Source organism: Channa argus, chromosome 9 (genome assembly GCF_033026475.1).
Source record: "Channa argus isolate prfri chromosome 9, Channa argus male v1.0, whole genome shotgun sequence".
NCBI classification, from domain to species: Eukaryota; Metazoa; Chordata; class Actinopteri; order Anabantiformes; family Channidae; genus Channa; species Channa argus.
The window spans coordinates 63481-88902 of record NC_090205.1 but is presented as its reverse complement, the minus strand read 5'-3'; the positions used below and the strand labels follow the sequence as shown (position 1 = coordinate 88902).

The following is a 25422-nucleotide window of genomic DNA, read 5'->3' as shown; positions in this document are numbered from 1 at the left end:
AAAAAAAGGGCGGTGCCGACCCTGTGATCATTTTCTTAATACTTTTAGACTTTTGGGCGGCTTCAATTCCCTGTCCCTCCTGGCTATGTATCGATGTGTTCTTGAACAAGACACAGCCCAAATAGCTCCCCGTGGGTTAGGTAAGCACCTTGCATGGTGTTAATGGGTGAAGAAGAAACATTCTAAAGTGCTTTGGCTAAACTTTTATTTCAGTAATATTTTGAATGCCAGACTAACAGATTTTCTACTGTCATGCTAGTACTGTATCTGCAGTTGCATCAGACATGTCTGTAAAGTAATTATGCTGACCAAAGTAATCAGTTTATTCTGTTCCTGGTAATTGTGTTACATGAAGGACTCAATCTCCCACAGTGCCCCGCGGCTGGCTCGGTGGTCCAGGGTGAACCTGTATGAGGTGGAGTGATCAGTCATCATCTACCGGAGACAGACCTGTGGTTTACTGGCAGGACTCAGGTTATTGTCGCTGGAGGAGGAAATTTGTAGGTCTCTTCCTTGTTGATCTGGACCGTGTGGAGCTACAGTGAACCAGGGCTGTAGCTGCGCTCTCTTTCCTGGCGTATTTCTGCAGATTTCCGTCTGTTTAACGGAATATGTCGGTGATGGTGGACGCGGCGGAGTGCGGGGTGTGTGGAGTGAAGGTGATGTGCCGCTTCAGGCCGCTGAACGACGCAGAGCGGAGCCGCGGAGACAAAGACGTCCCTAAGTTTAACGGAGAGGACACGGTGGTGGTGGCGGTGAGTGTCTCTGTGGTTTGAAGGTACCGTAGGTACACCGCGGTTTCCACCGTCACACCCTCTGTCCGTCAGCGGCAATAAAAGCAACGGAAGCATTATCAGAAAATCCTCGGGACATCAATGTTTCCTATTTCAATCAAAACTCAGTTTAATATAAAATCTAAATTCGTCTCCCATTTAAGATAAATATTCTCGTGCAGATTCATTTCTACACATCCGTCTCTGCTTTCTATTAATAATAACCGATTTCATGATTTTGTTTCACGTAAATCACACAAAACAACGTTTTTTTATGAGTTCCTTGTTTCAAACAATATAATTTAGATTCAGCTGCTCTGAGAGAGCTCTCATGGAAAATCCTTTTATCTCCATAACAACCACCAGCTGAAGGCCAACACGGGGTCACAATGAGGTTTGTGGTCCACAGTTTAAACCCTGAACTTTGATTTTCTTAGAGCAGAAGAAGACACTTTTAGTTTCTCTGGACCCAAAAATAAAGAAAAAAGATCTAAATACACTTAAAGAATTCTGACTGGAACCAATTTTGATTACTTAAACTAAGGCCTGTGTATGACATCTCATATACAGTATATTAAAGAATTATAAATGTTTACACTTCCTGTTTCAGTGAAAAACCGTAAGCCTGAAGAGAGCCTGTGTTTCATGCATCTCTCAGCAGCAATCATCTGTCTTGTATCTGATTGGTTTATTCATCTCCCAGTAGGATCCAGTTACCTTGGCAGGAGTCATTTTATTGAAGAGGCATCCCTGTTATACATGTGATAAATTACAGTTACGCATTACGCATACAGTTTGTTTATATACAGTTACGTGTGTTACAGACATGTAGATATCAGATTATTATTAGTGTCACATACAGTATTGTAGCAACCCACGGTTTATGGGAGCTAACTGTGGGAGGCGATGAAGCTAAAGCCAAGGCTAACCCTAACTGACTTAACTAACCTAATCGGCTAGCTTGGGTGCTAGCAAGCTAACATCAACGAACAGTTCAAAATGGCAGGCGGAAGGGAGAACACTTGCGCCCCATACACCGCACGACCCCAAGTGCCTCGAGCTATTTGACATAACCAATCACAACACAACTCTTGCCTTTTTACAGCTACCTCTCACAACAGAGATAGCTGAGCTTTATTTTGAACACACCCACAGGTAGCCAATCACCCTGAGGGCCATTCATACACCCATCACCTTCCCTCACGGTGCCGGCTAACACATACACTTTACATAACAAACCAAACATGTGAACACACCTAATAACACTAACTGTAACGTAATCATTTAACATTTAAGCAATTAAAGCACAGAACTATTCAGAGTTCACTATTTACCCATAATTCCCTCGGGGCAGATTGCATCCGCCCCCACACTAACCCACTTGCTGGGCCGTTACACTGCCCCCCCCCCCAAGAGGGTTCAGTATCCCCACAACCCTCAGTCACTCAGTCCCACAACAAAGTCTCTTAACTGTCCCGGCAGACGTCGAGCACGCGCCGGTCTTTGTAGCGGCCCACTCACCGTACCAGGCTCAGCCCCAAGTCCACCATTGTTCATGCTGGCACTGGGAGTGGCCAACAAAAGACTGTCCTCCGGTTCTGTCACCGGATTAGGAGCCAGAGGATGATATGGCGCCAGCCGATCCCTGTGCAACACCACCCTCCGCCCCCTTCCCGGCATGCGAACCCGATACACCGCGTCAGAGATCCGGTCCAGGATCTCTCCGGGCCCCTGCCAGTGGCTGGTGAGTTTTGGCGAGAGCCCCCGCTTCCTCACAGGGCAGTACACCCAGACATTGTCCCCAACTGAAAAAGGGTGTCCATGGCACCGTCCATCATATGCCCGCTTTTGTCGGGCCCCAGCATCCCCTTGGGATTCCCGAGCCAACTGATGGACCACACTAAGGCGCTCCTTGAGCCGCCTGAGGTAATCCAACTCTGGGCCCCCCGTAATTTCAGGCTCCGGGGGTGGCCCAAAAACCAAGTCCACTGGTGTCCGGAGCTCCCTCCCAAACATCAGTGTGGCTGGGGTACATTGGCTGGACTCCTGGACAGCAGTCCGGTAAGCCCACAGGAACAGGGGTAGGTGCTGGTCCCAGTCCTTCTGATGCCGGCTGGTTAGAATGGCAAGCTGAGTTGCGAGGGTGCGATTAAACCGCTCCACCAGTCCATCGCTCTGAGGGTGGAGTGGTGTGGTCCGAGTCTTTCTCACCCCGAGCCGCTGGCACACCTCAGCAAACAGCCGGCTCTCAAAGTTCCGCCCCTGGTCGCTGTGCAGTTCCTCCGGTACCACAAACCGGGAGAACATGTCCTCCACCAGTCGCTGGGCAGCTGTGGTGGCAGTCTGGTCCGGAAATGCATATGCCTCAAGCCACTTGGTGAAGTAGTCCATTGCGACCAAGATGTAGCGATTGCCAGCCTCGGTAGTGGGAAAAGGGCCCAGGATATCCACGCCGACCCTCTCCATAGGCGCACCGACCAGGTACTGCTGCAGAGGCCCTCGGGAGCGTTGGGTGGGTCCTTTTTGAGCTGTACAGTCATCACAGCAGTGGACGTGAAGCTCCACGTCCTGACGACAGCCTGGCCAGTAGAAACGCTGTCGCAAACGGCGCACCGTCTTGGAGTTTCCAAAGTGGCCAGCCCCGGCAGATCCATGGACCCACCGGAGTACCTCCGTCCGAAGAGCACTGGGGACCAAGAGTTGCAGGCGGTCAGCCCCCCCACCTGGTGCCCGCCACCGCCGGTAGAGGATACCGTCACAGAGCTCCAGGCTGCCCCACTGTGAGTGAAGCAGCTTGATCTCTGGCCCTCTGGCTGAAATGGCCGGCCATTCCGGTCGTTGTTGAGTCTCCAGCCAGCTCCGAACCTCAGCCAGCACCGGATCCATCTCCTGATGCTGCTGCAGCTGTTCTCTGCTGAATGGCTCTCCCTCCCCGGTGGTGACTGCAGCTGCTGATGGCCCCAGCTCTCGTTCCTCATGGCGGCGACAGTAGTGGCACTCGTCCAGAAGACAGGGGCTTCGTGAGAGGGCATCCGCATTGCCATGCTGTCGCCCTGGCCGGTGCTGGATATCAAAATCATACTCCTGGAGGATCTCCAGCCACCTTGCCACCTGGCCCTCGGGCTGCTTGAAGTTGAGCAGCCAGGTGAGAGAGGTGTGGTTGGTCCTCAAAGTGAACCTAGTGCCAAGGAGATATGGTCTAAAGTGTCTTACAGCCAGGACCACCGCCAACAGTTCTCGCCTAGTCACACAATAGTTGCGTTCAGGGCGGCTCAGACTGCAGCTGTAGTAGGCCACCACTCGTTCTCCTGTCTCCCCCCCTTGAGAGAGTACCGCTCCAATTCCCACTCCACTGGCATCTGTGTCCACAATGAACGGCTGCTGGGGGTCAGGGTACGCCAAGACAGGAGCCTCCGAGAGGTCCACCTTCAAACGTTGGAAAGCCCTTGAGCAGGCCTCAAACCACTCGAACCGCCGGCCCTTCTCAGTCACTCGGTGGAGGGGACTGGCAATGGTGGCAAAGTCTTTTAGAAACCTCCGGTAATAGGAGGCTAGGCCAAGGAAACTCCTCAGCTCACTGGTGGTGGTTGGCTGGGGCCACTCCTTAATTGCAGCCACCTTGGCCCGGTCCGTGGTTACCCCATGCTCGTTGACCACGTGACCCAGAAACTGAGTCTCTCTCGCCAGCAAGTGGCATTTCGCTGGGTTAAGCCGCAGTCCAGCCTGATGAATGGCCATGAACACGCCTGCAAGGTTATTGATGGCGTCCTCGAAGCCCTTGGCGTGCACCAGCAGGTCGTCCAGGTAGACAACACAGCGGCTCCGTGGAATGTCCTTAAGAACACGCTCCATCAACCGTTCAAAGGTGGCAGGAGCATTGCAAAGTCCAAAAGGCATTACTTTAAACTGCCACAGTCCTTGCCCGATGGTGAAAGCAGTCTTTGAGCGGGGCTCTGGTGCCAGCTCTACTTGCCAGTACCCGCTACGCAAGTCAAAAGAGCTGAACCAACAGGATCCAGCAACATAGTCCAGGGCATCGTCGATGCGGGGCAGCGGGTAAGAGTCTTTCTTAGTTACTGCGTTTAAACGCCTATAATCCACACAGGGGCGCCATTTTCCCGTTTTTTTTCGCACCATCACCATTGGTGCAGCCCACGGGCTGTCCGAGGGCTCGATGATGTCATTGGCCACCATGCTCTCGATCAGTTCCTGTGCGGCTTGGCGTTTCACCAACGGCAGTCTATGGGGCCGCAAGCGGATGGGAGGCGCATCGCCAGTGTCAATGTGTTGCTGCACCAGGCCCGTCCTAGTGCAGTCCTCGTCCCTGGCAGCAAAAATGTCTATGAAGTCCTGCAGCAGCCTGTTCAGCTGCTGCCGCTGCGCTGCGTCAAGGTGTCCACCGCTCCGCTGCGCTAGCTCCGCAACAGCGGCAGCAGTCTCATCAGAGGGAGGAGCATAGGCACGGGGGGGTGGCTGTTGGGGTTCGCTGGCCCTGGCTGTGCGGCTCCCACGGTGTCTCCGTTGACCCTCCTGCCCGGCCTGGGCTGGAGAGCGATGGTCTCGATGAGGCGGCTGGGGTGCACTGGCCCTGGTGGTGCAGCTCCCGCGGTGTCTCCGTTGCCCCTCCTGCCCGGCCTGGGCTGGAGAACGATGGTCTCGATGAGGCTGCTGGGGTACGCTGGCCCTGGTGGTGCAGCTACCGCGGCGTCTCCGTTGCCTCTCTTGCCCGGCCTGGGCTGGAGAGCGATGGTCTCGATGAGGCGGCTGGGGTGCACTGGCCCTGGCTGTGCAGCTCCCACGACGTCTCTGGGATTCTCCAGCAGCACTCCGACCTGACCGGAGGGGTATGGTCTCTGCACCGAGACAGATAGCAGACCCCGGCACGTCGACACAAGCTCCCCAGCGGGCCAGCAGATCCAGACCCACAATGCAGTCGTCTCTAATGTCTGCAAGCCAAAACTCATGGCTTATCTGTTGCGCCCCCACCACCACAGGCAACAGTTTCTTGTCTGGCATAACTGTCTTTTCTCCCGTCACCGTAAGCAGTTCAGTGGTGGTGGGAGTCCAGTCTGCGGGGAGAGGACCAGCGGTCCCCGGCAGTATCCCCCGTGGCAACAGGCAGATGGTGGATCCTGTATCCACTAGCGCCCTGCAAAGCTGCCCTGCGATGACACAGTTTATGTACAACCCCATAGCGGCTCCACAGCGTCCCACTGTGGGGCAGTCTATTTGGAGGAGTGGTTGGAAGTGGGATGAGGGGTCCCTCACTGCCTTATCCCGTATCCGTTTCCCGTCAGTGACTCAGCTCTGGGGCGAGGGCTCGCAGCTAGGCAGTCCCTGGCGAAATGCCCTGGCTCCCCACAGCGGTGGCAGCGATCGTCCCTCGGTCATCGTTGTGTGACAGCTGGCTGGGCCCGGCTGGTTACCTCTCCCTCTAGGCACTCCCCGGTGGCCTCCCGGCTGGCTGCCCTGACTGGGCTGTGCCAGTACGGGGATCGGCCCGGTGCTGAACCAGCCCCCAACACCTCCTCTGCACGCTCGGCTTCCCTCAGGGCCTCTTCCAGTGAGCGGGGTGTGGACAGGCAGACATGTTGGCGAAGTCGCTCTGGTGCTAGCCCCCGCAGAAAGGAGTGGAGGCTCAGTTCCTCTTGGGCTGCAACCGGAAAGGTGGGTTAGCCGCGTTGGGTGTAGAGCTGTACATCAGCGGCGAAAGCCCCCAAGCTCTCTCCGTCATGTCTGTAGCGGCCAGCTAGCTGCTTTCTGCTCTGCTCGACGGAGGTTCTCTGCCCGAAGCGCCGTTGGAGAGCGGCAGTGATGGCTTGGAGCTCCCGACGATCCTCTGGGAGTAGGTCAGCAAGCACCTGCAAGGCAGGACCTTCCAGGGCCAGGGCCAGGTGAGTAGCCGTTTCCTCACCGCTCCATCCCCCATGGAGGCCAGCCAACTCGACCTGGGCGAGGTAAGGTCCAGTGGAGTCAGCCCACTGTAACGTGGTAGCTTTACTGGCGTTATGGGTAGCGGTCCGCGTCTCCCGTGGTCAGGGTTGCAGTGTGTAGACCGGCCCACACTGGTGCCGTCGGGTCGGTATGACTCGCTAGCCTTTCGCCGTGCCCCCAGCTTGAGGTGCTCCAGCAGCACGCTGCTCTCTAGGACTGCACGCTCTAACTCGCCTATGCTTCGCTCCATTATGGCGTCTACTAGACGATAAATCCCACTTGCTGATACCAATGTAGCAACCCACGGTTTATGGGAGCTAACTGTGGGAGGCGATGAAGCTAAAGCTAAGGCTAACCCTAACTGACTTAACTAACCTAATCGGCTAGCTTGGGTGCTAGCAAGCTAACGTCAACGAACAGTTCAAAATGGCAGGCGGAAGGGAGAACACTTGCGCCCCATACACCGCACGACCCCAAGTGCCTCGAGCTGTTTGACATAAGCAATCACAACACAACTCTTGCCTTTTTACAGCTACCTCTCACAACAGAGATAGCTGAGCTTTATTTTGAACACACCCACAAGTAGCCGATCACCGTGAGGGCCATTCATACACCCATCACCTTCCCTCACGGTGCCGGCTAACACATACACTTTACATAACAAACCTAAACATGTGAACACACCTAATAATACTAACTGTAACATAATCATTTAACAACATTTAACATTTAAGCAATTAAAGCACAGAACTATTCAGAACACATTTACCCATAATTCCCTCGGGGCAGATTGCATCCGCCCCCACACTAACCCACTTGCTGGGCCGTTAGAGTATATACATTTATAATCCACTGTATACAACGGGGGGGGGGGGGGGGGGGGAATCTTTACATTTAAATTTAGTCATTTAGCTGACGCTTTTATTCAAAGCGACTTACAACTGAGGTACAATGCAAGCAAAACTCTAAGTCAAGGAGAAAACATCAAAGCAAAGTCCTATCAGAAGAGTGTTCACAGTTCGCGAGATGCAAGTGCGAGAGAGCAGAAATGATTTTGTATTTTTTTTAAATAGATTTAAGTGCATAGGAAGATGCGGAAGAGTCACTTTTTCAGCAGTTTTTTGAATATTGGGAGAGAGACTGTTGAGCGCGCAGAGTTTGGTAGCTCGTTTCCACCATCGTGGGATCATTCCGCTAAAAAGTTTTGCTTGGTTTCTTCTGTGCGGTGCTCTTTATTCAGTTCTGAATCTGTATCCGTGAATAGCTATCAGTGAATATAGTTTGATGTGTTGATCTTATGATGCTGTGCTCAATGCTGGGGCCTGTATCTGATCTTTGAATAAAACGATCCAGTTTCCAAGTGTGTTAGAGCCATGGACTGCCCCTTTAGAAACCCAAAGTCCAGCTGTGACGTGAAACCTTCTTCTACTTGACTTCATGGTCTCTGACATGCCAAACTCTAGCTAATGCGATTGGGGATGAACCAAATTACAGTTGTCTTTCCCGTCTTTCCCACCTCAGCTGCTAAAGCTCATTCAGATAGGTCATAGGTGTCTTGGTGGCCTCCTCTCCTTTTTGCACAGTGAAGTTTTCTAGTCAACCTGCTCTGGCTGCACCAATGATGATTTAGGTGGGTTTTTAATTACCTTAAAAAGGGTGACGACACATACATTAATTTACATAATATTTAATCAGTGTATAAAAAATATTATCAGGTAAAAACCTCATGTAGGGGTTTAATAATTTTTACAAGCAATACATGACAACAATTACAGATTTAATATGACCCCAGTACACACCCACTGGAAATTCATCATATGGTTTATGTACTCTTAGTCAATAGTCACATTTCTAGATATCTGGCTCTGCCCTTTATGTTCGACAGAACAGCCTGTCCAGAGTCTCTCTCGTTCAGTACTGCTACTTAAATAACTCTTCTTGAACTTGATATAAAGTTAATAATAATGATCCAATGTTAGTCTCTATCTGTCCTTCATCATTACTAACTTAAATCTTCTATGAAGCATTAGTGAAAAGTTCAGTCTGCTCAGCAGCTTTCTATACTATGACCAAGGCTGTTAGATTGTTGATATATATTATGTTAAGTTATTTGCTAAAAATTGTCCACACCAAGTTATTGTGTTACAAACATCAGGAAGTAAAGTTATTGAACAAACAAATCCGTATTTCTTAGCATGCCTTCCTCCTTTGTGACTTGGCAAGATTGAAATCAAGTAAAATAAGTAGTAGACTGAATTTATGTTTGTAATAAAGCTTAATGAGGACAAAAAACATTATGTTCTATGAGTCAAACCTGTCGATGTTAAACTCAAGGTGAGAAAGTGATTCATGTAGCTATCACAAGTGAAGTAAGGATGTTTGAATAGGCCAAACAAAGCTTTGCTACAGAATTCATCTGTAGCTTAAGGAGACCAGGGTGTGTTTCTTTTGAACTCTCTCACAGCACCGGTGGGTGGTGTGTTACTACATTACAGTGATGAAACAATTCACAAACTAGAGCCTTTATTTTGACAAATTGTTTCGTGTGTTGCAGGGAAAGCCGTATGCATTTGACCGGGTTTTTCCTCCGAACACGGAACAAGTTCAGGTGTACGACACCTGTGCCAAGCAGATTGTCACAGGTGAGTTCACCTGGCAATTAACCCTTTATTTCCATTATGTAAATAGATTAAAAGTGATTAATAACATTTTACTTTGATATTGTATGTTTTTATTAGGGCTGTAATAATCCAGTTTTACTGTGATTATTCATAAATAATCAGGTCTTGTGGTTCAGATAACAGGTCTATATTTAAAAAAGAAAACAGAGGAAAATGGTGGCCAAGCCTCCACTTTGCTAGTCAGAGTTGAGATATAACAGATAATGAATAATCCTGTTAGATCTGATGAGGGCACAATGGTCATCATGACCGTGAGTTCTACAAATATTAATGGCTGCCCTGTAATCTATGCCCTGGATAGGATTCCCCCTTTAAATTAAGCCAGCTATTGACAAAGGCCAGGCCTAATAATGTACATGTGAAGCCAATTACAAACGAGATGTGAGACAGAATTATTTTCTTTGGTATCTTGTCCAATAATCAAAATGTCACTTTTGAGCCACACTGTCACTGATTTCTGAAATCAAATCATCAGACAAAGCACAGATGTGGAGCTGTGTGTCATTTGTGTCACCGTGTCTGCAGGTGGTTAAACCTAATGGCAGCATACACAAACAAGGCTGCACAAAGCGTTTGTTTCACATATAACCTAAAGCTGAATGCACTCGTGTGATTTCAGACGTACTGGGCGGATACAACGGGACGATCTTTGCATATGGACAGACGTCATCAGGAAAGACTCACACCATGGAGGTCAGATTTTAGTTCAACTTCCGCGTGAGTGTGTTGCTGTGTTAAAGCTTTTGTTGTTTTACTTGAAGAACTTTTTATGTTTGAAAATATTTTTTAGGGGAACCTTCACGACTCTCGTCTAATGGGCATAATACCTCGAATTGCTCAAGACATTTTTGACCACATTTACTCAATGGACGAAAACCTGGAGTTTCACATTAAGGTGATGTCATCTCTCATAAATACAAAGTTTTGTTAAATTAGGAATAGAAATGTAAAACTGATTTATTGAACTGAGGCACTGGACATTGTTGTTTATGATATTTAGGAGTTAAATCTGATCAGAGGTGGGGTTTTTTCTAAAGAGGTAAATCTGAACCAGGCTTTAAAGTTACATATCAATTGGAGTGAATTTAATAAAGACTTAAATCTATAATCCATTCGTATAGAGTTTGATCTAGCATGAGATAAATTCTACTGGATCTCATTTCTTAGAGTTAAATCTGATTTGAAAGTCACTTAACAGTTTTACACTTGTTCCATGTCATTAGTCATTTTATGAGGAGTTAAATAACCGATGGGACAATAACCGGTGATTTGATCAATGACCTACCTGTTCTCCATATATTTACTGTTTGCCTACTGCTTCCTTTTTTCTAAATTACAGTGAGCAGAGTTCAGATGAATTCACATTATTACACCTTGGACAGGTCACCAGTCTCCAATCTCAGGGATTTGTGCTTGAAAATATGTTTTTTATGACATTTATGACCTAGCCTGCCAAACTCCTGACTCTACAGGTTGTGTGTCAACAGGGAGATTTAATAAAGGGTTTTACTTATATAAAGCTTAAAGTAGACTGGATAATAATTCTTATAGATTGAGTTTGGTGTCCTGGTCTCGTATTTTCCTCACTAACCTGTGAAAAAACTTTGTGCTGTCTTTGTGCTGTCTTTGATTCTGTTTTAAGTATTTTCTATTAGTCACATACTATAGTTGTTCTGTCATACTGCTATTTTGTTATATTAGTACATATTGAATGTAAATCTGTTTATCTCTTGGCAGGTCTCTTATTTTGAAATCTACCTGGACAAAATCCGAGACTTGCTTGATGGTGAAGATCTTTAATATTTAACGTAATATTTATATACCATGTTTCAGTTTTTTAAAATGTTCTGCACATTGATTTCTTCATGTTTCAGTGTCAAAGACAAACTTGGCAGTTCACGAAGATAAAAACAGAGTTCCCTTCGTGAAGGTACTTTAATGTCTGATGAATAGTGACTTGGTTATATCAGATTTTACCTGGTACCAGTACTACAGCATCAATATATCTACAGAATCTGTACTTCAGTATCTACAGTATCAGTTCTGCAGTATGTACAGTCTGAACATGTCATATTTCAGTTTAATTTTATTTTTAGTGTAGATTATACAGTGAGGATGCTGCATTGATGCTTTTATTTGTACATGTACTCTAGAATCATTACTAAAGTATGTACTCAACTCAACTTTATTTATAGAGCACTTTAATGTAACCAAAGTTGACCAAAGTGCTGTACATAGTCAAATAATAACACAAACACATAAACAAACAATACATAATAATAATAATAAAAACAAACAATAAATAAAGACAACAGAGTCTCATGCTGGGTTGAAAGCCAAGGAATGTAAATGGGTTTTCAGATCAGTTTTAAAAATGGACAATGAAAGGGCCTGCCTAATGTGCAGAGGTAGAGCATTCCATAATTTAGGTGCAGCAACAGCAAAGGCTATGTCCCCTCTGAGCTTCTGCTTGGACCTTGGTACTTTCAAGAGTAGCTGATCAGCTGACCTGAGGTTCCTGGAAGGTTTGAAGGGAAAAAGAAGCTCAGCGAGGTAATGAAGGGACCAGACCGTTTCAAAACTTAAAAACAAATAAAAGGATATTAAAGTGAACTCCAAAATGCATTGGCAGCCAGTGGAAAGGATAGGAGTTATGTGCTCCACCTTGCGCGCTCCAATCAGGAGACGAGCTGCAGCGTTCTGAACCAATTGGAGACGTGCAAGGGAAGACTGGCAAACTCCAAAATACAGTGCGTTACAGTAATCCAGCCGAGATGTAATAAAGGCACGGATTACTGTTTCAAAATCCTGCAGTGTAAGAAAGGGCTTTACTTTGGCTAGCTGCCTAAGGTGGATAAAACTAGACTTCACAACTGCGCTGATTTGTCGGTCCAATTTAAAATCACAGTCCATCTTAAAACCCAGATATAAAACTGTAAGCCTCTCATACAGGACCGAAGGGCCTAAGTCAACCAGGGAGGGTTTACTGCAGCCATTTGGATCAAACACCATCACTTCTGTTTTATTTTCATTAAACTTTAAAAAGCTTAAGGCTAGCCAGTCAGTCAATGTCATCAAGGCATAACAGAAGGGATTTAATAGACAAAGCATAATTTTTCTTCAGTGGCATATAGATCAGGCTGTCATCTGCGTAACAAAAAAATACCATACTTTTTGAGGATGGAGCCCAGGGGAAGTTGGTAGAGAGAGAAAAGGAGAGTGTGTACAGTATTACACTCTGAGTACTGTGTTTTCTGTCAGGGCTGTACAGAGCGTTTTGTCTCAAGTCCTGAGGAGGTGATGGATGTTATTGATGAGGGAAAAGCAAACAGACACGTCGCCGTCACCAGTGAGTATTTAAATGTAACTCTGAGATTACTTTACCACCCTTACTACCCCACTACTGTAATACTGCTACTAACTGCAACTGAAGCCCTCAAAACACAGTATCAGCTCAACTAGATCAGACCCACCTTTTATGCTTTTGCATCATTAACTCTGTTGAAGTTATATCTCCAGGCTGAGCCGATGTTGCAGAATGCTGATTCATCAGAGCAGAGCATCATTATCACTATGTCCACAGTCTTCCCCATTGTTTTAACTAAATTCTAAATAAGTTTTAACACAACTTGCTTCTTTGTGATTTGCCCCTTCAGCCTGTTATGGCAAACTAAAGTGAGTAAAGTAGAATAGAGAAAAGTTCTATTTCAGTCTGCACTGCTTCATTCATTAATTCATTTATTTATTATCCAAAAAGTGTTGTCAGCCTTGCTGGCATTCATAAGAATAATCAGAATAATTGTACAGTTACTTCTTAACTTCTACCACACCATTAAACCTATTACTACTGTTACTACCACTATGGCAGTACAGTAATTACTGTTAGCACACACTACTTCCACAAAACTCTGTTCAGATTTTCATCCAATAAACAACCTTTTGCATTGGAACTACTCCACCATCTTGGCCATTGCACCATCATCAGGACAAATTCAGTTTTGTTTGTTCACGTTACAGATGTAATTAGTGCTGCAGCCTTGAGGAGCTGCTAATGACCCCTTAGTTCTTCTCTGAGCTACATAGATGAGATTTTCTTCTCTGTGCTTTGTGTCAGTATAATAACTGTGTGTTTCCTGTTTTCTCTCTGCAGACATGAATGAGCACAGCTCTCGCTCTCACAGCATTTTTTTGATCAGCATCAAGCAGGAGAATGTGGAGACAGAGACGAAGCTGTCTGGCAAACTTTACCTGGTCGACTTGGCAGGCAGTGAAAAGGTCACTCTGCTTCACTTTTTTCATGACGTGTCACATAGTAACAACAGCGCTTCTAGATGATTTTATGAAATCTTCTTTCTTTTGTAAGAGCGGTCCAGCACACCACAAAACACTCAGTTGATGAATGATGAACGAATTAATAAAAGCACAGACATTGACAGTTTAACGACAGACTTTTTATGTAGCAGCTAACTATGGATGTAGTTTTTTTTATAAACTCTATACTGATGATGATAATGATGATTTTCAGGTGAGTAAGACAGGAGCAGAAGGTGCTGTTTTGGATGAAGCCAAGAACATCAACAAGTCTCTATCAGCTCTGGGGAACGTCATTGCTGCTCTGAGTGAAGGAACTGTGAGTCTTCGTGTCTCTGTGTCTCTGGTTTAACATTTTGTCTGACTTAAATGTTCAGGTTTTTAATTTATGGACGAGAAATTTCATCTTCCTAAATGTAGCAAAGCATGTTAATGTGAATAAATATTTACATTGCGTTTTTGTATCATAATGTTTGTGTGTAGAAAACCCATGTCCCGTACAGAGACAGTAAGATGACCCGAATCCTGCAGGACTCTTTGGGAGGAAACTGTCGAACCACCATCATCATCTGCTGCTCGCCGTCCGTTTACAATGAGGCAGAAACCAAGTCCACCCTCATGTTTGGACAGAGGTACAGGAACAGACCTGGCTTACTTATCACAATAACAGTTGGTTGTTGGTGGCTGTGACTCAGTACGTAGAGTGGTTGTCCACAGTTTGATCCCTACTCCTCCTGCCCCTCTGTGTGGCCTGTTGCTGTCATCAATGGTTAAATGAGGTGGGAAGCATTGAGAAGGGCAGACCATTTACCATTTATCAGTTTCACAGCATGATCCCACTGTCTTTAAGTCAGCCTATACAGTAACAAACAAAATTTTCATTTCACATATTTCATTTCATGTTTGTCTAACACGTTAATCTGTGATACCTAGTTGATGTTTGTGACAAAGGTGTTGAAATTTGCTCCAGGTGTTTCTGAGCATTTGTATTAATGATAATGTAATGGATGTGAGGTCACACTGACTTTTGTCCTTTAACTTTCTATGGCTTTCACCAGCGTGGAGACATAACAACACTGAACTATTTGAACATCAATAAAGCTTCATGAGAAATCATCTCCATCAAGACTGGACTGAGATTAGCAATCTAACCAAATTAAATAAATAATACATTTTCAAAGGTATTGGGACAGCAAGTTTATCTCTACCGGTCTGTGGGTTAAAAACATTTGGGTTTACCATACCACAAGATTTAAACCCATCTTCTACAGTAAGAACTAGAAAATCAGGTTGGTACAGCAACAATCCAGAAACGTTCTGGAACAGAGTTCTGTGGACTAATGAGACCAAAATGAACCTCTCCGACAGACAAGAGAACAAAGTGAAAGACTTTGCTCGTGATCCAAACTATACAAGCTCAGCTGTGAGTAGAGGTGGTGTCATGGTTTGGGCTGCACGGCTGCTTCTGGAACAGTATCACTTATCTTTATTGAAGATGGAAGCAGCAGAATTCAGAGGTGAAAAGAAACATGTCATCTGCAAATTTACAGAGAAATGCATCACAACTAATGGGGAGGACCTTAATCATGCACAGTGATCCAAAAAACACTGTCCACTCAGGTTTTTGACTGGACAAGTTAATTATCAGGACTTATCATCAGAAGAAAAATAACAACAGTTTGATGTCACAGGGTTGATGCAGTTACTGCATCACAAAGCTTCATTAGCTTTGTAATAATAATAATAATAATACTCTGTTCCAATACTTCTTGAGGGAATACATCAGGCAAGACTTGATAAAATCTGTGATTCCTAGAAAATATTTAGATGTTAGACAGTTAGAGAGCCTTAGATTTTTTGTTAATACCACTTCCTGATTATCCAGTCTAATGTAACTTCATCCTTCATTTTAGATGTTTTCATGTAATTGGACACATTTCAGTGTTTTAGCAATTCAATAGATGTTTGTTGCTGTGCAATGACCCAAACGAAATAATGTTGTAAATGTTGAGTTTGTGTCACCTTATGTTTGTGTAATAGATAATTAAATGCAGTTTCATTGAGAATCGAGCTCTGCAGCTGGAGGACAGAGTTTGACAGTTAAAACCACTTCCTGCGCTATTTTTGTGTTTTAGAGCTAAAACCATTAAGAACACAGTGTCTGTGAATCTGGAGCTGACTGCTGAAGAGTGGAAGAAGAAGTACGAAAAGGAGAAAGAGAAGAACAAGAGTCTAAACATCGTAATGCAAAAGCTGGAGAATGAGCTGAAACGCTGGAGGAAAGGTAAATAGTAAAATACTCAGCAATGGGTTCACTCAAACACAGAAATCTCCAGGAGCCTGGGTGAACGTTTATCAAGTTCTTACAGAATCTGTTGTTTCTTTTTTTCAGGTGAGTCTGTACCTGTGGAAGAGCAGCTCAGCAGCAGGAACAAGAAGAGCAGCAGTGAGACCCCTGCAGGAATAGACAGTTTGACCCCGCTACCCATTCCTCTGTCTGATGAGGAGAAGATGCAGTATGAAACGCTGATCACTGACCTGTACCAGCAGCTGGACGACAAGGTGAGTCTCACCTGAGCCAGCTAAGACCTCAGGTTTGTGTCTAAACCTGTGGAAATTTAAAACAGTCTGTTGGTGCTTCAGGACGAAGAGATAAACCACCACAGTCAGACAGTGGAGAAACTCAAACAGCAACTGATTGACCAGGACGAGGTGAGTCTCACCTAAGGTTTACAGTCTGTCCCATATGTCCATGAGTCTCTTAATCAACCTTGCACCTGCTCGTGTCCTTCCACCAATCCAGCTCCTGGTTTCCAGCCATCAGGACTATGAGCGTCTGCAGGAGGAGCTGTCCCGTCTGCAGGGGGACAGCGACTCGGCCAAAGAGGAAGTGAAGGAGGTGCTGCAGGCGCTAGAGGAGCTTGCCGTCAACTATGACCACAAGAGCCAGGAAGTGGAGAACAAGAACCGCTGCAATGAGCAGCTGAATGAGGAGCTGGCCCAAAAAACTGTGAGTCCACAAACAGGAGTGGGAAATTTCTGTAGACCATACAAACTGACTTCACACACATACACACACACAGGAATAAGTACAAAACTGTTCAGTGGTTCAGACTGGTTCAGTGAGCAGCTCTTCTTTACTTGTTTCTAGGTGAATTTGGAGACCGTTCAGAGGGAGTTCTCCTCTCTGCAGGAGCTCATCTCTCACCATAGGAAGAGGTCTGCAGAAATTCTCAGTCTCCTGCTCAGAGATCTCAGTGACATTGGAAGTGTTCTTGGGACCACTGACCTAAAAGCTGTAAGAATCGAGCTGATCTTTGTTTTCTATGTTGATTTCTGTAAAGCTTCTCAGTTTATCAGAAACTGAGGTGAGCCCTGAGTGGACGGAGACACAGAGCATTACAGGAAGTCAACAACAGACAATGGGGACATGATCAGACTGAATCCACCTGTTCTGACTCAGTCCTTGTTTCTTCAGATGACGGAAATGAGCAGTGTGATGGAGGAGGAGTTCACCACAGCTCGCCTCTATATCAGTAAGATGAAGTCAGAGGTAAAGTCTCTGGTGAACCGCAGCAAACAGCTGGAGGTCAGCCTGACAGAGAACAGCAGCAGGATGGAGGCCAACGAGAAGGAGCTCAACAGCTGCCAGTTGCTTGTCTCACAGGTACACAAAGTTTTCACTTTTACTACTTGTTGAGTACTTTACTGTTTAAACCTCACAACAGGAAATCTGAGCTGAATCACACAGTTTAACTTAAAGAACAAGCTTGAGAAATAAACGCGTGCCGACGTTGGAGTTATGACACACCAAGCTGTCAGCCCATCAGGGATGTGCGTTCTTCTTTTCAGGTAATGGCTTGTACCTGGAGCTCTTGACATCATTCTAACTCTGTTTGCATCAGCGCATTGGCATTGAACAGTGCACATGAAAATATGGTTCTATTTCAAGAGTATAAATTTAACTTTATTCTTATAAACATTGAACTACATCTTGCAAAACTCAATAGGTTAAACATGTTTAACTTTTACTATATAAACAGTTACACAAAGGAAATATTGAAAAAGCTGGACAACATATCACAGAGAGTCTGGAAAGTCTGGAAAGATACATAAAGAAAACCTAACAAACCCCCGTTGAACAAGCCCTGGGCAACAGTTGAGAGGTAAAACCCTTAAAAGGGTTAAAAAAATTTAACAGAAGAAACCTCCAGCAGAACCAGGCTCAGGGTGGGTGGCCATCTGCCTTGTCTGGTTGGAGTGAGTGGAAAGTGGAGAAAAAAAGAAAAGCAACAAAAAGCAACAAAACATTGGGCAGGTTGTTAAGGCCAGTAGCTGCATACTGGAAAACACACATCTCCAAAGCCAGGGGCAGCTGCAGAAAGGGACAGAGAGAGGGAGACCGTCACGGTTCCGGTTCTTGGACTTCAGTTTTCTTTAGTTTAACCCCTGGCTTTTATTTTGTAGTCCCTCAGTACCATTTCTTAGTTAGTTTCTTTAACTTCTTTTCTTTGTAAACCCTGATTGTTTTCACCTGTGCCCCCATGTACTTATACCCAGCTGTCCCCGCTAGATCGTGTCTCCTTTCCTCCTCCCCGAACCGTGAACATTTCTATGGACAGTCGATACTTTTGGACATCATTCTCCCCGTTGTCTGTTCTCCCTCAGTGCTCAGCCTGATCCCCATGTTTGAACTATCTCCCCTTACGTTTTGGTCTGAGGCTTGGTTTCCTGTTTGTTTCATTCTGTTACTATATGTAGGTTAAGTTTTTTGTTATCCCCACTTGTTTGGCCCCGGTTTTATGTTTGGGTATTCATTTGTCTCCTTCTGTCAGTATGCATTTTATGTTTGGCTTGTTCATTTATTTTTCCCTGTTTGCTCGATTTTAGTTACTATTAGGTTCCCTTGCTTCCCCAGCACAGTTATAATTTAGTTTATCCTCTCCCTCCAGCGCGTTTAAGTTCATGTTCTGTCTTTCTTTTGTTTAGGTATTACTATGTGTGTTTTCCTGCATTCCTCATGGAGTGATTTTCAGTTTTCCTTTTTTTTTTAAATAAACCCTGTTTTGGGTCCTACTAAGTTAAATATACACAGTAGTGAGACAGAGAAGGAGGGACAACTACAGGGGCAAAAGACACAAAGTTTACAGTCTCCATCCAGGTGTACAGGCAGCACCACTTCTTATTACTGTTATGATAGAAATCAAGTTTAGTTGACTGTTAGCCCTTCCTACCAACCAGACCAAATTACAAATATTGTTACTGTCCAGCGGCACTTCTTTATCTTTAGTTATCTGGGTGGTTTGCAGTGTGGACATGAACTGGGATATGTGCTGCTCTATATGCATCAATTATAGTTTCAGTCTCTGTCAGTATCCACACATCTGTTTTCTATCATCACTTTAAATTGTTACATCACTGTCCACTGCAGAGGCTGATGTTAAGTGATGTACTCGCTAGATGTTAATGTTATGAATATTTGTATTGTTGTTGCTGCAGTTGCAGGCGAAGCTGTCATCTCTGAGCAATGACCTGCAGAAGGTGGAGCAGAAGAAACGGCAGCTGGAGGAGAGCCAGGACGCTCTGATGGAGGAGGTTGCTAAACTCCGTGCTCAAGGTGAGACTGTGTCACCATGGTTACAGGAATCCCTGTTGTGATTGGTTGGCAGCTGTTAGTGTCAATCACAGCTCAATAGATCAGAGATGAATACAAAAGTTAAAAGTCTGAAAACAGCTTCAGGTCTTTATGATAAGTGCATGTGTGTGCAGGAAAGATGCACGAGGTGACGGTGATGGACAAAGAGAAGGAACACATGAGCAGACTTAAAGATGCTGTTGAGATGAAGGTAAAAGCTCACATTTTGTTGTTGAACTAGGCCTCAACTCCCCACCCGTACCAGGCGTGAGTCCGCCTGTGAGATGCACAATATTTAAAAGATGTCATGTGGGAAGCAAAGCAACAGCTATGTGCATTGGTAGGGGGGTTAAAGTACTCAATCCTCAGTGAATGAAAATGATGTTTGTGTTCTGCAGCAAACCCTGGAGGAACAGATGGAAAACCACAGAGAAGTTCACCAGAAACAGCTGAGTCGACTAAGAGATGAGATTGAGCAGAAACACAGAGACATGGAGCAGCTCAAAGAGTGCACAATTAATAATTGTTTTTCTGATTATTACGTCTAACGTAGCTTCATCCTATATTTCAAATAGTTTTCTTTCATTGAACATGTTTAGTTTCAGGGTTTTAATGACTCATGTTTGTTGCTGTGAGACAACGCACATAATGTGTATCTTCAGTTTGTGTCACTTCATGATATTTGTGCCCTTGTAGTTTTAAAGTCTTCAGAGCCTTCTGAGACTGTAGCTGTTCAGGGAACTGATGGATGGTTAAATGCTGTTTCAGTGACAATCGAGCTCTACAGCTGGAGAACAGGAAGCTTCAGTCAGACTTTGACAAGCTGAGAGATGAGGATCACAAGAAAGACCAGAAACTTCAGAAACTCGTGTAAGTTTGTCCCTCTGTGCTCAGCATGACGCACGTAAAAATGCTGCTGCTGTGTTTCTTTATGTTACACAAATCAGTGTAAATATGGTTTCCTGTTTTGGATCAAACCAAAGTAAACCAGAGTCAGTTAGGAGAATTTTAAACATCACACCAAGACATGAAACTAAAAGACGTGTTTCATTGTCTGAGCTTTAACTGCAGCTCTTTAGTGATGTTTCCAAACCTGCCTGCTTTTTGTGGAACTTTGTTTTCCTCTTTGATATGGAGTCCAGATAAGCAGTCAGCTTCTCTGCTTTGTTTTGCACCAGCTTTGATAATAACAGTGTTTTTGTTATTACAGATTCCTGAATGAAAAGAGAGAACAGGCCAAAGAGGACCTCAAGGGTCTGGAGGAGACCGTGGTATGCAGATAATGTTTTACATTTGTCACATCTTTATGTCCAGCTCTGATGGATCTGAGCTGAGTTTATGTTTAATTCCATAGGCCAAAGAGCTGCAGATGCTGAACAACCTTCGTAAAATCTTCATCCAGGACATCGGTGCTCGGGTCAAGAACGTAAGAAGCAATGAGTCAGATCTGAACTGATGAGGCTTTAAACTAGTCTGGTGTAACCGATCCATGTCTTGTTAGGTCAAGTTAGATTTATTTCTTTTCTTTTCTTTTCTTTTCTTTTCTTTTTACCCTCAAAGTCCAGCAGGATGCTTCTAGTCTGTTTCTTTTTTGAATAGAGCTCGGAGAACGACAGTGATGAAGCAGGTGGCAGCCTGGCTCAGAGACAGAGGATTGTCTTCTTAGAAAATAATCTGGAACAGCTCAGCAAGGTCCACAAACAGGTCGGTGATTAACCCACACCTGGTTACAGTGTGCTGGTCCTGGACAGGCTTCATGTTCTGAGCAATTTACTAACGCTGAGAAATCAGATTCATGGAGCCTTTGTTCATTGAGTACATGTTGCCAAGGTTACTGAATTCATCCAAGCTGCAGACTGTAGTTTTCAGTTGCTGTTAGCAAAACAGCATAGCTGTCCAGACCTAGAGCAGAACCCAACATACCGTTGAGCTTTTATTCAGTTTTGGCAGAGATTACATTTCGAGCTGTGACTCTTTTCTGACGTTGTTTCTACACCAACAGCAACAGGGACATCCTACCTGTCTCTGATTGGCCAGTACTCCAGGCATGAGGACTGAGATTGGTCAAGGTGGGAATGTCAGCCAATCACATGCAGAGTAGGGCAGGCCTTTACTGAATAGTGACAGGGAGAGAAAAATAATAAGTGAGTGAGAAGACAAGTTCAATTAAATTCAACTCAACTTTATTTATATACTGCCAATTCACAACAAAGTAATTTCAAGGCACACAATAAAGTCTATGAAGATACATAGAGAAAACTATCAATTCCACCTTGAGCAAGCCCTAGGCAACAGTGGAGAGGGAAAAACTCCTACAGCAGAACCAGGCTCAGCGTGGGCGGCCATCTGCCTTGACCAGTTGGGTTGAGTAGAAAGTGGAGAGGAAAAGGAAAAGAGCAACAACAAAACATTGGGCAGGCTGTTAGGACCATTAACTACACTCTGGAAAACACAGCTCCAAAGCTGGGGACACCTGCACAAAGGGACAGAGAGAGGGAGGCAGAGAAGGACAACTACGGGAAAAAGATGACACATAATTAATGTCATACAGTGGTGACAATTGTGGGTGAGTGGGACAAGAGGAGGAAAGGAGCTCAGTGCATTGGGCGGTGGGTGCCCCCGCAGTCTAAGCCTATAGCAGTATAACTATAACTAACTATAAGCTTTATCAAAGAGGAAGGTTTTATGCCTAAACTTAAAAATAGAGAGGGTGTCTGGTTACCGAATCCAAACTGGGAGCTGGTTCCACAGGAGAGGAGCTTGATGGCTCAGGCCTCTGCCTCCCATTCTACCTTTGGGAATTCTGGGAACCACAAGTAGGCCTGCATTCTGAGATTGAAATGGTCTACTGGGATGATGTGGAACTAGGAGGTCTTTTCTATATATGATGGATCCTGAATTGTTAAAATGGCATTGACTTATAGCTTTCACAGTGTACATGCTGTTACAAAGACAATACTACTAAAATATATAAATGAACTGTAATGTATAAATAAATTAGAATGCAATTTAAACATGATGATGCTGTGGACACATGAGGACATTTATATGGACCTCCTTAAATCATAATTGACCCTGTCATAGATCAATAATGCTATTGTTCTCCTTATGTTGGTTGGATGCTTGTGGTGATAAAGACCAATAATCTGCTTCTAAAAATCCTTACTATTTCACGCCTTCCCTCGTATAACTAATTTATAGTACCCTCAACAAACAGAATAACAGAGTTATTACAGATAATAATGTGTTCTTTTTTGTGGGAAGGTTACCAACAGTTTCATGATCTAATACTTAACCTTTGAAATTCCATATGTGCATAGTAGTATAGCAGTATAATAGTATGACTTTGAATGTAAAAAAAAGAAATTATAATCTCAATGAGAAGTAATTACATAAATAAATAAAAAATAACCACACAGCATCAGTTTGAGGCAGAGCACAGACTCAGAGTTGGCAACAACCTTTTTCCTTTGTGTTCGTCAGCTGGTGCGAGACAATGCAGACCTTCGCTGTGAGCTGCCCAAGATAGAGAAGCGTCTGCGGGCTACAGCAGAGCGAGTGAAAGCTCTGGAAAGTGCCCTGAGGGATGCCAAGGAGTCAGCTCTGAGGGACCGTAAGCGCTACCAGCAGGAAGTGGACCGTATCAAGGAGGCTGTCCACTCCAAGAACCTGACCAGGAGAGGGCCCTCTGCTCAGATTGGTGAGGACATGTCCACTGCAGATTATTCAGTGTTAGCTTGAGGTTTGTCCTGAAGGGGGCCCTACAGGCAAGGTTTTCTTTGGTTATGGGTATGTAAACATTAACATGTTTTCTGGGGGAGCCTGCTGCAAGTCCCCTGGGGAGCTGATTCAGGACCTTTGGGGATGATGGTCTGCCTTTGAGATTTTAGTGTTAAGTTCTTCTCCAGAAGGAGGTGTTTCCGGGTGATCCTCTAAAAGCTGACTCACTTGTTTCCATGCAGCCAAGCCAATCAGAGCTGGACACCAGCACCACCAGCATCTGTCCTCCTCTCCATCCACCAGAGCAGCCATCAGAGGAGGGGCGGTGGCATCCACCCCACGTCATCATTCTCTCCGTCAGCAACATACCCATCAGAACCTCAGCCAGTAAGCTCTTGGTAAGAATAGTCTCTCAAGAAAAAATCGTAGAACTATCAGAACCCTCAAATCTGACACGCGGTAGCACAGTGGCAGGAAGGGAATCTGGCGCAAAAACAAACTTATGCCAAATCAATGTTCGGATAACATTCCGCTGTGGCGACCCCTGAAGTGACAAGCCAAAAGTTGTTGATCTTTAACATGAGTCAGTTTAAATAAAGTTTGTTTACTTCCTGTCTTCACAGGTAGCAGCCGACATTTGACCACTTTCTTTTTCTGTGGATCTTTTGGATTTCAGAACTTTACACTTTACACCACTCTGCCTTCACTGGGACCAGTTTCCTTGTTTCCACTTTCCTCCTTAACTGCCTTTTTACCTTAACAGCCAACAAGTGCTTTTTTCCTGCACTGACTATGATCTTTTATCTGACAAAGAATTACTCTTGTTTGAGTCTGTCTGATGGACAAACTTTCTTTCTGTTTCAAGTTTCCAAGGATTTGATTGATCATGAACTCCAATGTAAAACTAATGTTTAATTTTTACATTAAGTCTAAAAATGAAAACAAAGGTACAGGATTGATTACAAAGTATAAGGGAAATTAGCAAAGAATGGCGAGAATCTCTGTAAATAGGTTGGGGTTTAAAGTATTGAAATAAAATTGTTTTAGCATCAAATCATCTTGTAACAAAGACCCAAAAATGATTTCCTCCGCAGAATTAATTCACTAATAGCTTATAGTTAATCAGTGTTATACTGATGAATGTTTTACATGTGTCTGTAACAGTGATACAGAAATAAAATAATCTTTTCATTAATGTTTATAATTCTGAAACTGCAGGAAAATGAAAACACATTTAAGCATTATTTAAACATCTTTGATAAAATAACAATGAACATGAAGAACTTACGAATATAAAAAATCTGAAAATTAAAAATGTTTACAGTAAAGTCAGAATATACAGCCAAAAGTGTAGTTTTAAGATACTGGTATGGTCATAATTTTACAAAGAGATATAATTAGGAATAAACACAATTTGTCAAGAATCTGTGTGATTGGGATATGAAGTTGTATGTTAAAGCTTTTAAAATGTATTGTCTTGTAAAGTGAAACATTTCTTCTTTGTCCAGTCAAGTATTTTCATTTATCATTCCTAATGTTCCATAGTATTTAAAGTGTTTTTGAAATGACTGTTGCCAAACTTGACAGTTTGTTACATTTCATATTTATTACAAAACATTTTTATAGATGGAATTTATGGATTTTTACTTTGTTGGCAGGGTGTTGATCAGCTGTTTGTGTGCTCAGATTTCCTCAGTGTGATTCAGTGTTTGTCTATGGCCTCGTGTCAGTTGTTGTGGATCCTGCAGCATGTTAAATAAATTATAAAATCATGAAATGTTTAGATATTAACACGGAGGTAATACAATCCAGGTTAAAACAGATTCTGTTATTATTGTTAGTATCAGTAAGTTTATTGTCATGCCTGTTTTAAAGATCCTTCATTAGCTGTTTGTTAGTTGTAAGAAAATGTGACAGGAAGTTGATATTTCTGACATTGGTCAATTATTTAATCTGCAGTGTTTTTAGTTTAATACTCCTTTTAAATTGCTTCATGTGCCATCCATAAACACTTATAAACCTTTCATTAGAAGGTAACTAAGCAGTTAAAAGTATCGACTGCAGTAAAGAAATTTTACTGAAATCATTCACATTAATGAAGATAAAGAGAGGATCTAGTGAGTTAATATTCTGTTTCATAAAGGTGTGAAAACCCTCAAGATCATTTTATAAAAACAATGTGTTTGCTTTTTTTAATTCCAATCTTGTTGATACATGTGCACACACGCCGATAAATGTGAAGTTAAGGTGTTACTGTTGTTCCCTATGAAATAAACAGCTCTGTGTGAACATTATCTGAAGCCTTTAACTCTTACACAGCACAGGTCAAGTTTAGCAGTCTTAAGTTTTTGCTGAATTTTTGTTTGTC

The 25422-nt window shown here is 44.1% G+C and overlaps 1 protein-coding gene across 1 annotated transcript; it reads left to right on the top strand.

The window, feature by feature from the left end:
• The first annotated feature begins 68 nt into the window (after positions 1–68).
• On the top strand, positions 69–25343 carry LOC137132506 (kinesin heavy chain-like). Its single transcript, XM_067515056.1, has 26 exons — positions 69–755; positions 9262–9349; positions 10008–10081; positions 10179–10283; positions 11126–11174; positions 11263–11318; positions 12650–12737; positions 13539–13663; positions 13914–14018; positions 14183–14331; positions 15835–15983; positions 16092–16261; positions 16343–16411; positions 16503–16709; positions 16851–16997; positions 17178–17366; positions 19199–19316; positions 19469–19545; positions 19733–19842; positions 20103–20204; positions 20545–20605; positions 20689–20760; positions 20934–21038; positions 22818–23034; positions 23297–23452; positions 23678–25343. Exons 1-25 carry the CDS (start codon positions 612–614, stop codon positions 23443–23445), a joined length of 2925 nt encoding a protein of 974 aa, XP_067371157.1. The 5' UTR covers positions 69–611; the 3' UTR covers positions 23446–23452; positions 23678–25343.
• Positions 25344–25422: the final 79 nt, after the last annotated feature.

What these genes read in the sequence shown, in the direction of transcription:
- LOC137132506 (XM_067515056.1), top strand. Translation starts at nt 612, where the DNA reads ATGTCGGTGATGGTGGACGCGGCGGAGTGCGGGGTGTGTGGAGTGAAG. An exon ending in TGCTAAACTCCGTGCTCAAG is followed by an intron (nt 19,317 to 19,468) that starts GTGAGACTGTGT and finishes ATGTGTGTGCAG; the next exon opens with GAAAGATGCACGAGGTGACG. An exon ending in TCGGTGCTCGGGTCAAGAAC is followed by an intron (nt 20,761 to 20,933) that starts GTAAGAAGCAAT and finishes TTTTTTGAATAG; the next exon opens with AGCTCGGAGAACGACAGTGA.